Raw genomic sequence first — 13351 nt, 5'->3', positions numbered from 1 at the left:
GCCCTGTAATCCTTCAAACAGAAATGAAAGTGTGCTTAATACATTGGCTATTCTCTCATCTTCATCTATCAATTGCTCATTGCGTAAGACATGGCCCATTACACGGATGTTATGAATGACACGACATTGTGGTTGATTTTATCTGTTGGCTCTTATCATCAAATAGCCAAGCATTGAAAAGTTTTGAGAGATTTGGTAGCAGTTATTGTTGCCAGTAAATACTAATTATACACCCGAAAATCTGATCATCCATTGCCATTTGAAAGGAAGCAAAGCTATGGCTTCAAAGTTGCACTATGGTATAATAAGTTAATAGAGATAGTTCGTAAGAAACAGATGTTGTGTCACCAGACGACGATTTATTGAGTCAGAGTTGATGAGTCAGATGCTCACTTACTATACTGATGTGCCATGATACAGACGGCTAACAGAGAAGGCACAGCTTTCTGCAGATAAATTATGGCTAGATGAGTGCCAGTAACAAGCATAATCAAAGGCTAAGGAGGTCTTGAAATAAATCCAACCCATAAGTTTAACCAAGCTTGTCATATTATAATCATTACCATTTTTTGCAGATGAAAACCAAAACATAATGCACCATGAAGGTTAATTCAAGATGGCTGAGCAAAAATAACAGCTTCTAATGTAACCAGCCTTTGAGATGGCTTCCCTACATTTTATCACCAATATCAACACGTTAGCTAGTTCTGAGCTGAGCCAGCGGTAAACGTCAAAAGTACAGATTTCAGAGTATCAGTCACATGAGGGATAATAATTTAATGGCTGTTCGTCCTGAGGGTTGAAAGTATGAAAGGCAGGGCAGCAGCTTCCCAGCTGTTAGGTAAATGTGTGGAATCAAAAGCAAACATAGGACAGTGGAGCCAACAGTCATGTAGATAAGAAGAAGGTGTTTGCCTATAGCATACACTCTTATCTGAGTGTACGGTAGAGCAGATGGGGACAGCCTGACCCTCCCACATTACAATGGTTCATCCAAGCTATCATGACCTTTCTGCCTCCTCATATCCTTTCTTCCCTGTTATCTTACTTGAAGCGCCCCTTGTAGACCCATTCTCGCAGATTTGTGAATCTCTGGGTTTAGTTTATCTGTAACATAAGACAAGAAACTAAACGCGGCACAGCGAAGACTATTATACGGTGAAATACTTCGCAGCTGGCTACAAACGAGTCTTAATGTGGCAGCCAGATGATGCCACGTTAAAGACAATTAACTCAATCGAGGGGTACGACTGGCAGCGTACGAAGTACTGGCATCGTACGAAGTACTGGCAGCCACAAAGTGATTTTAGTAACAATCTCTTCCAGAAATCTAATTAAACACGGGAGACGTTTTTGCATGATAAGTTACAGGCATAACACTCAGACATGTAACCATTCGATGTCGACTTTTTATCGACTATTTCTGATAGGAAGAGAAGAGGGGAAAATATAGAGAGGATGAGATGGGAAAAGAAAGGTTAACCGATGGCTTCGCCAGACAATCATTAACGTTCTGCGTAAAATGCTTATGAAATGTGTCTGCTTAAACCGGTCTTTTCCTTTAGCTTCTCAACGAGCTTTTACACAAGCATTGATTATGCCTCGCTAGAATATGGCTGTATGTCGATAGGCTTGTTACAGAAATAGCTGGCATAAATGCGTGAGCTATTCCTAAGAGGCAATACTCGGTTGTTCTAATCAGCCTCATGTAAATGGATAGAAATAAGTAACTCTCGACTCGGCCTCAAACCTTTGTGTGTCTTGATAAACAGCAGTGTGCACGACCCATACAAGCTATTCATAGTTACACTATCATCTTTTGACAAAACTGGAGAGTGTATTGAGATAAAATGGCTACTAGAAAAGGATGTTTATTTTCTTCTCCGTGCTCTTAAGCTCTGACGAATGAGCTATGAGATGATGAGATGAGAAGACCATAAAACACTTGCGGTCAGAGATTGGGCGAGTGTCAAACTGTGGTTGACTTGAAATAATTGAGCAAATCGCGAGGAACAAAATTGAATTCTGGGTAATTATTCATCTCATTAACTTTGCAGACGTTTTATCTGCTACTTAGCTGAAAGTATACTGAACTGGCGAAATGCTGGAAAACTTCATGAACACATGTCATTTTATGATGCTAGTCAACTATTTGTGACTCATTTTCATTGCCCATTCCAGGGCAGGGTAGCCCAAACTAGTAGCGCAAATCCTAACCACTACAAGATATTACCAAAACCAAAATATAATGAGGAAATTTAAACGCAGCATCAGCATGTTATGTAAAAATGACTATCAATTGGTTCTGAGACAAATTAGCCATTGATTCCAATTTATCAGCCTCTGGCCTTTTCATCTTTGTGGGTGGTACTTGAGCAGGTGAGAGCCTGTTAGACAGCTGCCAGTTACAAAAGATGGTATGTATTACAGGCAGCAGACAACTGGCAGTTAGTAACAGCAATAAATACTCCTCACTCAAGATTGCTGAACACTAATACAAAACTAACAGAACAAATTTAGGCGAACCATACACCATACTGTCTTAGTCGTACATAAAAATAGCAAACGTTCAATAAGGCAGTTTTAGCTGAGTAGCATTAGCTTATTCGACTAAAACAGTAAATAAAATAATTCAGTCTAGGTAGACATGAAATGACAGGTTGTAACGGAATGCTTGAAAAAGGCACTGTTTGGTGATATAGCTACACAACCTTTATGCATATGTAGATTGAACTTATAAACATAAAATAGAACAAAATATATTATATTAATTATTATATTTAAATGTACAGATGTTTAAGAACATGTTGAGTTTACTTTCATGTATTTGTATAAAACTTCTAATGTTTTATGACTTGGACTGCTCATAAATAGTTATACTCGTATTTACTTTTGCTAAATTTAAAGGTTGACTTGCAACAAAATTCACATTACAGTTATTTGATATGAAAAGATTTACCATGTCTTACTCTGTTGTGTTGTAGGTGCAAAATATGTGGGAATGTGATTACAAGCTATTAAAATCTAAAAAACGAACAGTTAATCGCAGCCACACGAGACCGCCGTAGTTTGGATTCCCTTTCCAAAACGGCTCAAATGTGACGTAGTTGAGAGAGATGGTTTCTGTTTACACTTTCATGCAACCTCATTCGTCGAAATATTTTCGCAAATATACTTCACGCATTCAATAAAACCATGTCTATTGTTCTTACGCGTCTGTTTTATTGTCATCGTAATGCTGTCACTTTTAGCAGTGATATCCTATAACTTACCGTAAAAATTCGTTTAGTTTTTTAGCCTTATTTTGAAGGAGTACATATCATTGTCTGATAATAATGACGAGCCTGTTGGTCACTTGTGATAATCGAAAAGTGCTGCAAAAATTATTTGCGAAGTATTGGGTCACATGATCAGATTACGACTTGCCGATTAGACAAACCGAAACAAAACTGTAAAGTAGCGAGCATCTATATTTGATACGGGTCTTCGGTAACACCCGAAGTGTTTGTCATAAACCAGTGTTACGATAAGTTTTATATTGAGCTTTTTATTGGCCTTTCTATTCACGTGAGAATATCACATGAAAAGACATTAAATAAATTTCATGACTACGTCAGAGAAATAAAGAGATTCTAATCTACAGCGGCTTTTCGTTTTTGAGCTTTTAAGAGCTGGTAATCACATTTCCACATATTTGGCACCTACAACACAACAGAGTAAGACATGGTGAATCTTTTGATACCAAATAATTGAAATGTGAATTTTGTTGCAAGTCAACCTTTAACTGCAATATTGCTAGAATAGCCTTAAACTGAGGTTTGAGTTAGTAGACTTATTTCTACAACGGTGAAAGGTTTGTAGGAGCCGGTACACATACCGACGACGGTTTTGAATTACTTTACAATAATAACTGATATATGATCAGCATCTGGTATATCAAAACACTAGCGACAGTTGTTGGAATGTTTGACCCTAAGGAAGCTACTATCCATGACACATGTGAACTAAAGGTCCACAAATTAGGAGATCCGCAAAAAATGTAACCATGAACTAATATTTGACCAACAAATATCGACTAAAATTGTATCTGTATAACTGATGTAACACAGCCTGAAAATTTTATACTCTAATATATTGCCCCTAAAAAAAAGGTAGTTTTGAAAAACCGACTCGGTTTTTAGCAAAAAGTTGTATCGACATCACAAAAACATAAGTTAAGAACATACTTCCAGTAATAAACGATAAACTGAATGAATAACACAGCAAAATAAAATGACGTTTGCAATACTAGCATAGTAGCTAGATTTTACTTCAACACTCATAAACAGACAGAAGTCGATCAAAATTTAGGTGGTGAAGTATGACGAGTTCAGGTAGATATGAAAAACTCAGTTTAGCCACATAAGTAAGGGCTGTAGGCTATACTGTATCGTACACATATGCATCTAGCTATGAAGCAAACGAGACTATAACCACCGATACTGGTAGATGGATATCGCTCGTGTTGGGTTTGGAGCGGAGAGACTATAACCACCGATACTGGTGGATGGATATCGCTCGTGTTGGGTTTGGAGCGGAGAGACTGTAACCACCGATACTGGTGGATGGATATTGCTCGTGTTGGGTTTGGAGCGGAGAGACTGTAACCACCGATACTGGTAGATGGATACTGCTCGTGTTGGGTTTGGAGCGGAGAGACTGTAACCACCGATACTGGTGGATGGATATTGCTCGTGTTGGGTTTGGAGCGGAGAGACTGTAACCACCGATACTGGTAGATGGATATTGCTCGTGTTGGGTTTGGAGCGGAGAGACTGTAACCACCGATACTGGTAGATGGATACTGCTCGTGTTGGGTTTGGAGCGGAGAGACTCGAGAGGAAGTGAGAGGAAACTAAATGACATTTATGTCTTCACATGCAGAGAATCACCGTGGTGACACGGCTTCATGTCGCCATATCCTCAATGACAAAGCTAATGTTGCCATAGTTAATACATTTTGGCATTTCGTTAGTATATTGTGCCTTATCGACGTCTAGCAATCATAGTAATGGTGTAAAAGCATCGCTTGCTACCACTTTCAAACCAAGTAGCTTATGCATTGCCGAAACATGAATGCTGCTTTGTACTATTAACAATACTGATCCCCTTAACCTTTGCCACAACTGGGCCATATAGTAGAAACCACACGGGAAGCCCCTGTATGACACCAGGCCGTGTCTTCACTCGGACCTCTAATGAATCTCTTACGAACGTGACATAGCCTGTAGAACTGTAGATGCTTGCCATCGCTGTTTGAAAAAGAAGGGACCGACGGGACCGAAGCTCAGTTTCACTGGCACTCTGCTCCAGCTTATTTCATTCTCACTAAATTCATGTGTCAGTGTACTCGGGTGTGATTTATGATAAGCTGATCAATGGCATATACGCTTGTCATCGGACTATTGATTAGCTTCGAGGTGAGAAGCAGCTGATGCTTTTGAATATAGGAAAGATATTTCTTCTAGAGTTGAGCTTATGGAATCTATTAAACCAGAGTCTATAGTTTTGTAGTTGATGAGATCTCTGCTGTTTATGAAACAGACGCAATCTGATGAACATAAGTAGTACAGGAACAGACAAGCATTCCAAACATTACTTCGATAGGTTTGTAAGTAGGCGAAAAACATGAGTGTTAAAAACAATCACCAGCTCGTCTGCTGATACAAGAGATCATTGCGAGGACTTTAATACATCAGGAAAAATGTTAAGCTAGTTAATTAGACCTCAATGAGAATGCTATAGGCTTTGGTATTAAGAGCTGACAAATGATGGGGGATTGCGCTGTCACGCTGATGACCAGCATAGGACACGCAAGCTTTGTGCTACTGGAGAGGCCCTAGAGTCTAATATCGCCAGGCTATGTTATTTACACAGAAATGAATAATTAGTTATACCGAATGACTGGTGTGGCTAGGCTGCTATTGAGTTGAGTGCTTAGTGTGGCAGGAAAGAATGCGTGCGAGAAAGGCTCTCATTACAAGTGCAAATACCCTCTAATCGGGAAGAACCATAAAACGACCTGATTACAATTCATTTCACCTCTCAGCTTCTAACGCTTTTAGCATCTTCCCGCGAGCCAATCAGAGGAGCGAGCAAAGCATTAGGTAGAAACTCAATCTGAATGGGTATGAAAGCAAACAACAGCTTGCAAACTGTTTTACAATGTGCCGTATTACTTTTTATGTTCTGTGACAAAGAGAGGGTGCAGTTGACTACCTCACACAGGCATGAATCATACAATGCCACATTTTTACCGCCATTCGGAAAACCGCTGATGCGCGTAACTGATTGCTAATTCAAACAACTGCTGTACAAAACAGAATGTTATTTCGAATCAATAAAATTCATTAATAAATATGTTATATAAAAATGATTTCATTTCAGCTAGACTGATAGACTGGTGGGTACTTTGTACAGCTAAAGGGTATCCATTCTAGCCCCAACTACAACAACATAGGCCAATAGGCTAACCACAAACAATAATTGACCACAAAAACAAAAATATTGTAGCGTTGAACAGCCAGAGAGATGCTTATCATTGTAAATCTAAGGGGTATAAAATAAACCATGTGAACTCTGCTGTCTCAAAGGCAGCAGCAGTCTTATTTGTCTTAGAGAGGGGAGCTAACATTGGCATACCGCCGATTATTAGGTATGTCACATTCTTCGTTTTTTGTGACGTCATTTTATCGTTGTCGGCCATCTTTATAGACAATTTTATCGTTAAAAACACGAAGCTTTTGCAATGATAATTTGAAAACGATGTTTTTGTGTGCAATTTTTTTATTAGTTTCAAAACAACACCTAAAAGTACTAGTAAATAAAATAAAAACGATCGCTTTCTACAAAGATGGCGGCTTTTTCGTGAACGAGCGCATGTGCAAATGACTTGATGACGTCACAAAAACGATGGATTGTCTAACTCTAACGCGCTTATTGTCCTAGAAATCACCAACAGGAATAGACAAAAAGGTAATTAATTACTGCAATATGAAAAAATAATGATAACGATGGCCCTAATGATAACGATAATCCAAATTTTTTTCTTGAATTATAACTCGCTGGAAAACAGGAGAAAAGCACTTCTTAACACTGGTAAATGCATGAATGAAATGAAACTTTCAACAATCATTAACAAAACAAACATAGATTACCATCAACACAGATCACTTGAAAGTTAGAGTAAATAATAATTAATTAATATATTACATTAGCAACAATAAATACAAGCACACTGCAGTACCAATACATATGATATTGATGATAAATTACTTTTTGGCTAGAAAAATGCAGCACTACAGTAACTCCAAATACTTGAATACAGCACTACTCCAAATACTTGAATACAGCACTATTCCAAATATTTGAATACAGCACTACTCCAAATACTTGAATACAGCTAGTGGAACTAAATGTTCCTAATCAACTGATGATAAACAATGCCCACGACTGAATACACCCTGATTTGGTAGAAGAGCTTACGGAATTTTTACAGTATGAAAATAATTTTGCATTTTCACCTCATGACTACTTGTGACTAAGATTGTATTATACGGTGTAGCTGTGCTAAAGCTGCTACTTCCTGTGGTGAAATATAGTCCTGTTATTTTCTGTTGCTGCCATAGCGAGAATTGTTGACATACCATCATGAGGCTATGAAACAGCATAAATTTAGACAAGTTTGTGGTTATTTGCGCAATCTATGTCTGTGGGAGAACAATAAAAAATGATATAAAATTTTCCAACTATGAGAATGCAAGTGCAATGAAACTTGCAGTTTGTAAGAAAGCTATTAGCGTATAAGGAGTATGGTCATATGATTGTGGCACAATGTCACACCCTGCATCAATTACTAAGTGCAGACAAGAGATCAATGCCTGCATATTTCCCATATCTTCTCATTACCACACGCCATTACCATCCAACATTCATAACCCATAAAACTGTTTTTAACCAGCGACTTTCCTTATGCAAGATTTACTGCAATTTGTCTTCTTCACCAGTAAAGATGTTTTCTAATATATGCTACGTTTCGCTATGTTTCTAACAGCCGCATAGTCGTTGACAGTAGAGGTGGAACGAGACACGAGACGTCTCGAGTATCGACCTGTCTCGTCTCGTATCGGTCTCGTCTCGAGTTAACTATTGCCAAACTCGAGACAGGAAGTAGAACTAAAGCGCCTGCGCACGGTTGTTAAAACATGGCTTCTTGCGATAGCAACAACTCCATATATTGTAATGGATTGCGGGCAACTGCCTTTAAAGTTATACCCGGTCCGTTACTACCTGTTGCTACTGATTATGTTGGCAACTGAGTCTAATCATGTAGTCCGGACAACGGCCCTGTTATTTTTTAGTTCGGTTCTGTGTCGTTAAAACAGATACCGGGTCGTATCTAATTACTCTTCGGATAATCCAATTTAATAAATAAGACTTTTGCGGGTAAAATGTCTGTATTTTATCGTATCGTGTCTAAACACCAACTGCCCTTCATAAAATTCGGGCCTCTTTTACGTATATACTACCAATCGCGGGTAAAACTTGCCCGGACACGGAGAAACGAACGAAAGGCTGTGTCGACCATAGTCCGTGCTCGGTTAACAATGACGTTTTGTTAGCTCAATGTAAGAATATACATGTATACAGTAATTAATATAATTTCATGAGTACAATTTAAATATAATTCACATACTACAGCTAATACACAAAGCAAACTTTAATGAAACGATAAGAATGAAAGTGTTATCGTGTGTTCTTTTAGTTGCGATATTTCTTTGTAGAGTGACGGCTATCGGTTTCATTACACATTACATTAAAAAGTAAGAAGTATTCAATAGATGGTAAAAATATACATGTACAAAGCAATATGTTTATAATAATTATGATCAATCAAGCTCAAAATTCTTAGAATATATAACTTCGGTATTTTAGAGCTGTTTGTGTCACTTTTGTTTACAAAAACTACATGCATATCACTATTAAAATGTTGTATTTAAATCGTTTACACCAGGTGAAAATTCAATTTAAAAAGAGTTTTATTAATTTTATATATACCAAGTAGCTAGTACTTGTGTAGTAAAATCATCACCAAATGCTCATTATTTTACTGTCTCGTGTCTCGAGTCTCGAATTTTTACAAGACAGTGTCTCGAGTCTCGTCTCGAGCTTAAAAAACCTGTCTCGTTCCACCTCTAGTTGACAGACAGTATCTCGTTTAAGGGTTCGCTAAACAACTTCTTGTTCCAGTCGTTGCTTGCATAAAAGAGCTCAACGCATGCTTCTGCCGACCTTGACACTAGGCCAAATGTGTTGGTGTTAGGCTGTTTATGCATTGTTCATACTCATTGGCAAATTATGTTAACAAACACATTTGCAGTTTCGAATATTGAGGGAACTAACAAACCTGGTGGGGAGATTTATTTTTTTATGTTCAATAAGAATATAGAGTCGAAATTGACCTTGACCCGGGCAATATCGTAAACTATTTATGTAATTAGTCGTTGTATTATTGAAAAAGTACTTCGTTGATAAGACAGGAGAAAAGGATATGGATAAGCTTGTCCGCTTAGCGTTGCTGGGGTATTTTAGCAACACGAAATTCATACTGACTGAATACCATTTCATGATGACTACTAAATTTCAGCTATAGCAAATAGCAATTAGAATATGTAGCTTTTGTAGTTTAATCCATCTGAGCAAAAGACATATATCTAGTATGGAATATATGTAGCCTATATATATATTATATATACGTATAATATATATATATACCATATTATTATTACATATATTATATATATTATCATATTATTATTACATATATATTATATATATATAACATAGTATCTAGACATATGTCTTGCTATGAATAATTAATAGTAAATCTGAAGACTGCTAATCCGGGCTCATCTAAAATTAATTGCAATCAAGCTAAAACATCCAGGAACTGGAAAGGTCACTATTAACACTAGTAAATTGGAGTTGTAGAAAATATATAACTGTCTACAATATAATAACAATCGACTCCAACAAATTGCTTCAACTTCCCTTGAAAACGACTTTTGTTGCGGGTATATTGAAGACAAAACCTTCACAATTTGTCGACAGGGCTACGAGTAAAGTTGTTAAGCTAATGTGGCGTTACAATGAACATGTGGTGTCATGGCATTTCTTTTCTTCGCTTTTGGTCATGCTGATTGCATTGCAAGAAGCTGAGCATTGGCTGAGCCCTTTTATGCGTGATTATAAAAGCCTCGCTGAAGTATTTACATTGGATATATGAAAGCTTTAACCACCATTTCCTCTAGAAAGCTTGTTTTATAATGAGATTCAATGAGCGAGTCCTTAGCCATGTTGGTTGATGAACTGCACTCACAAGGCTGCAATGAGGCTTACAGTCTTGACATAATGCTATGAATGACCATACAATTCGTGGAATTAAGTAATGCTCTGCGGGTAGGCTATGTGTATCTTTCTGGTAAATATTAGCCACTGTTTGTGTCTAAAATCAGGTCGATAATCTAAAAGTTTGACCTTATTAGCTTGTAAAATTGAAATATTTGTCAAGTTGGTTCCCAGCGTGTACCCAAATCAACCTTTCGAATTTTATGCACTGATGAACAAAATGGAATGATCACACCCAAGCTGTGTCAAGGTCTGTGAAATGGATTGCAGAATTCTGAAATCATGCATTCTATTTTTAATCTACAAAAACATTCATTATTTCAAATTTTTAACAGTATTACCATATTTGCCATAATGTGACGCTATGACTACATTTTGACATGCGCTAAATCGATATTTCAGGGTCACCTTTCTTCCACGAGCAATATTTTCTCAACATTTCCAATTATATGGCGATAGGGATATCAACCCGATGACTATCGATATTTGCTGGCACTATGTTAGCCGAGGGCTATAATTTTACCTATGTAGTATATAAACCTTTTACTGATAGAATATTTATCACGGATGGTGACTTGATATCTGTGTGTTCTTTACCTTAGCAATAACCACATGTAAACTAGTTATCTTTAGCACTCAGTTGACTAAACCTTTTACAACTGAGTGAGTTTCACTTGCCAATCGCCAAGTCTTATCGTTAGAACATCGAGTTTGTGGAGTAGGTCAATTTGGTTCGCTTGGCAATCCTTTGCCAAAAAATAAATTATTTGTTAAAAAGTAATGTAGAGCATTTGGAATGAGTTAGGATGTAATCTAGCCTTGGCTCTTATAAAACTGCTATGTTACATAGAGCATTTGGAATGAGTTAGGATGCAATCTAGCCTTGGCTCTTATAAAACTGCTATGTTACATAGAGCATTTGAAATGAGTTAGGATGCAATCTAGCCTTGGCTCTTATAAAACTGCTATGTTACATAGAGCATTTGGAATGAGTTAGGATGTAATCTAGCCTTGGCTCTTATAAAACTGCTATGTTACATATCTGATCCTTAAAACTTCAATGCGTTAGCACCAAAGAAATGTTTCTATAAATGACAAAACTTGAAAACACAAAGAGTAAAACACGGACGTGCCATTTTAGAAGTCAGCATTTCAGCTACTGATATCAGCCCAGCTGTTTTTATCTGGTAGTACCAGTGCTTAAAGCTTTCATAAAATTTTAGTAGATTCTATCAGAAAGTATCGACATTTTTCTATCATTCGCGATTGTTTTTGATGTTTGAAGTGATCTGACTGCCAGGATGTTTAAAGATCAAAAATTGACAAAACTTTATCGCGGTTAAAAAGCCATTCTTAGGAAGTGCAATATATCAACTGACAAATGTGACATTTAAATTTTAGTGAGTCCAACTTTTAACATATCGACCTAATTTTGGCAATAGATAATGACTAATCATTCTATTGTTGGATCTATTAACCGAAGTAACTAAGCGAATATGCCTTGCCACTTTTTCACCTTCACACTCTCCCAGACAGTACGAATAGGTGATCTATATTCTGAAGGCTTTACGCAAAATACACGCCCTTGTGTGCAATCACAAACGCTGTGCTTTATAAGGCTCACAACCCATAGAGATACGTCCCCTAGCTTGTCTAGGGTTTGCTAAGCCACATCAACATAGAAACATTAACAGACCACTAGCATAGCTGGCAACTGTGGTATGTAACTGGCAAGTATTACTCCTTTGTTGGCTAAATTGGCACTCTGCCATACACTTATAAAGACGTGTTGCTCAACTAAACGCTATTGAGAAGGATTTGCTATGCAGTTAAAGAATTTATGCAAATCGTGACTTCTTCACAACCTTCACAACGCATTCATCTGAATTTGAACTCTCCGGTCCGATAACAATGCCAGGCTGTTTATAATTGCTGAACTTGAATGAGAAGGGTAGACAGTTATCAGCTTAGAGGACAGAGCATCAACAATAATAATAATAGCAGGAATGTTTGTACCTTTTCAGAGCTTGTAGAGAAAGGTATATACATGTAGAAGGTACATATGGTCATATCTATAAAAAAACGCAGAATATCCATATATTCTGTGTTTCCAGAGGATCCAGATATAGAGCCTCAGACCGATTAGTAGATAATTCGAGATGAACTTGTTCAATATTTTTTCCTGTTAATATTAACTTCCATATTCACAGTATTCCCACACTGTTGCTACACTGTTGCTACACTGTTGTTACACTGTTGTTACACTGTTGTTACTTGAACAAGAGGATACCATAGATTTACTCAAGGTTTGTTTACACTCAGCCATTTCAACATGTCAAAGCTTAGTCAAATCTCTAAAAATCACTACTTAGAGTAGGCCACTCGCTAGACAAGCATTTTTTCATCTTTGGTGTCTCAACCAATAGAATTTATGACAAGAAAACCAAATAATGAATTCATAATTGGCATATTTATTTTCTTCTAAAAAATAAGAATTCGCAGGAATAAAAATTGCAAAAAAGGTAAGCTAGCAGTACTAATGTATAAAATATTCAGTTATTAATTGAAAATGATTGCTACCGGCTACTGGTAAAGTTAACTCAGTATAGACGAATTGCTGGCAACTCCATATGATACAGACATCGCCATTCGCTATCTAAACACACAATTTCTGTTGTACATGATTAGAAATTCGAATCCCTTAATGTTAATACTCTTTGAGTTAGCCTATCACAGATATGGTACAAAAAGCAGCGCTGGTCGACGACAAACAGTGCTGATGCAGATTTTGACAGCTGACAGCGGACGAGCTAAGTTAAAGCCATGGCTGCATAGGGTAACGCCGGTTAACTTTACCTGTAGATAACTCTACAGGGTTAATGCTGACCTTGACAGCCAGCCATAG

General features: G+C 37.3%; 1 protein-coding gene across 1 annotated transcript in view; it reads right to left on the bottom strand.

Annotated features, from left to right (window-relative positions):
- Nucleotides 1-350: 350 nt before the first annotated feature.
- Nucleotides 351-13351, bottom strand: part of LOC137389625 (activating signal cointegrator 1-like) — a 98256-nt gene continuing 85255 nt past the window's right edge. The window contains exon 13 of the mRNA XM_068075685.1: nucleotides 351-1107. Within this exon, the coding sequence (XP_067931786.1) occupies nucleotides 1040-1107 (68 nt within the window). The 3' untranslated portion in view covers nucleotides 351-1039. The remainder of the gene's footprint in view (nucleotides 1108-13351) is intronic.

The sequence above is a fragment of the Watersipora subatra genome, chromosome 3 (genome assembly GCF_963576615.1).
Source record: "Watersipora subatra chromosome 3, tzWatSuba1.1, whole genome shotgun sequence".
NCBI lineage: Eukaryota > Metazoa > Bryozoa > Gymnolaemata > Cheilostomatida > Watersiporidae > Watersipora > Watersipora subatra.
This window is presented reverse-complemented; position numbering and strand designations above follow the sequence as displayed.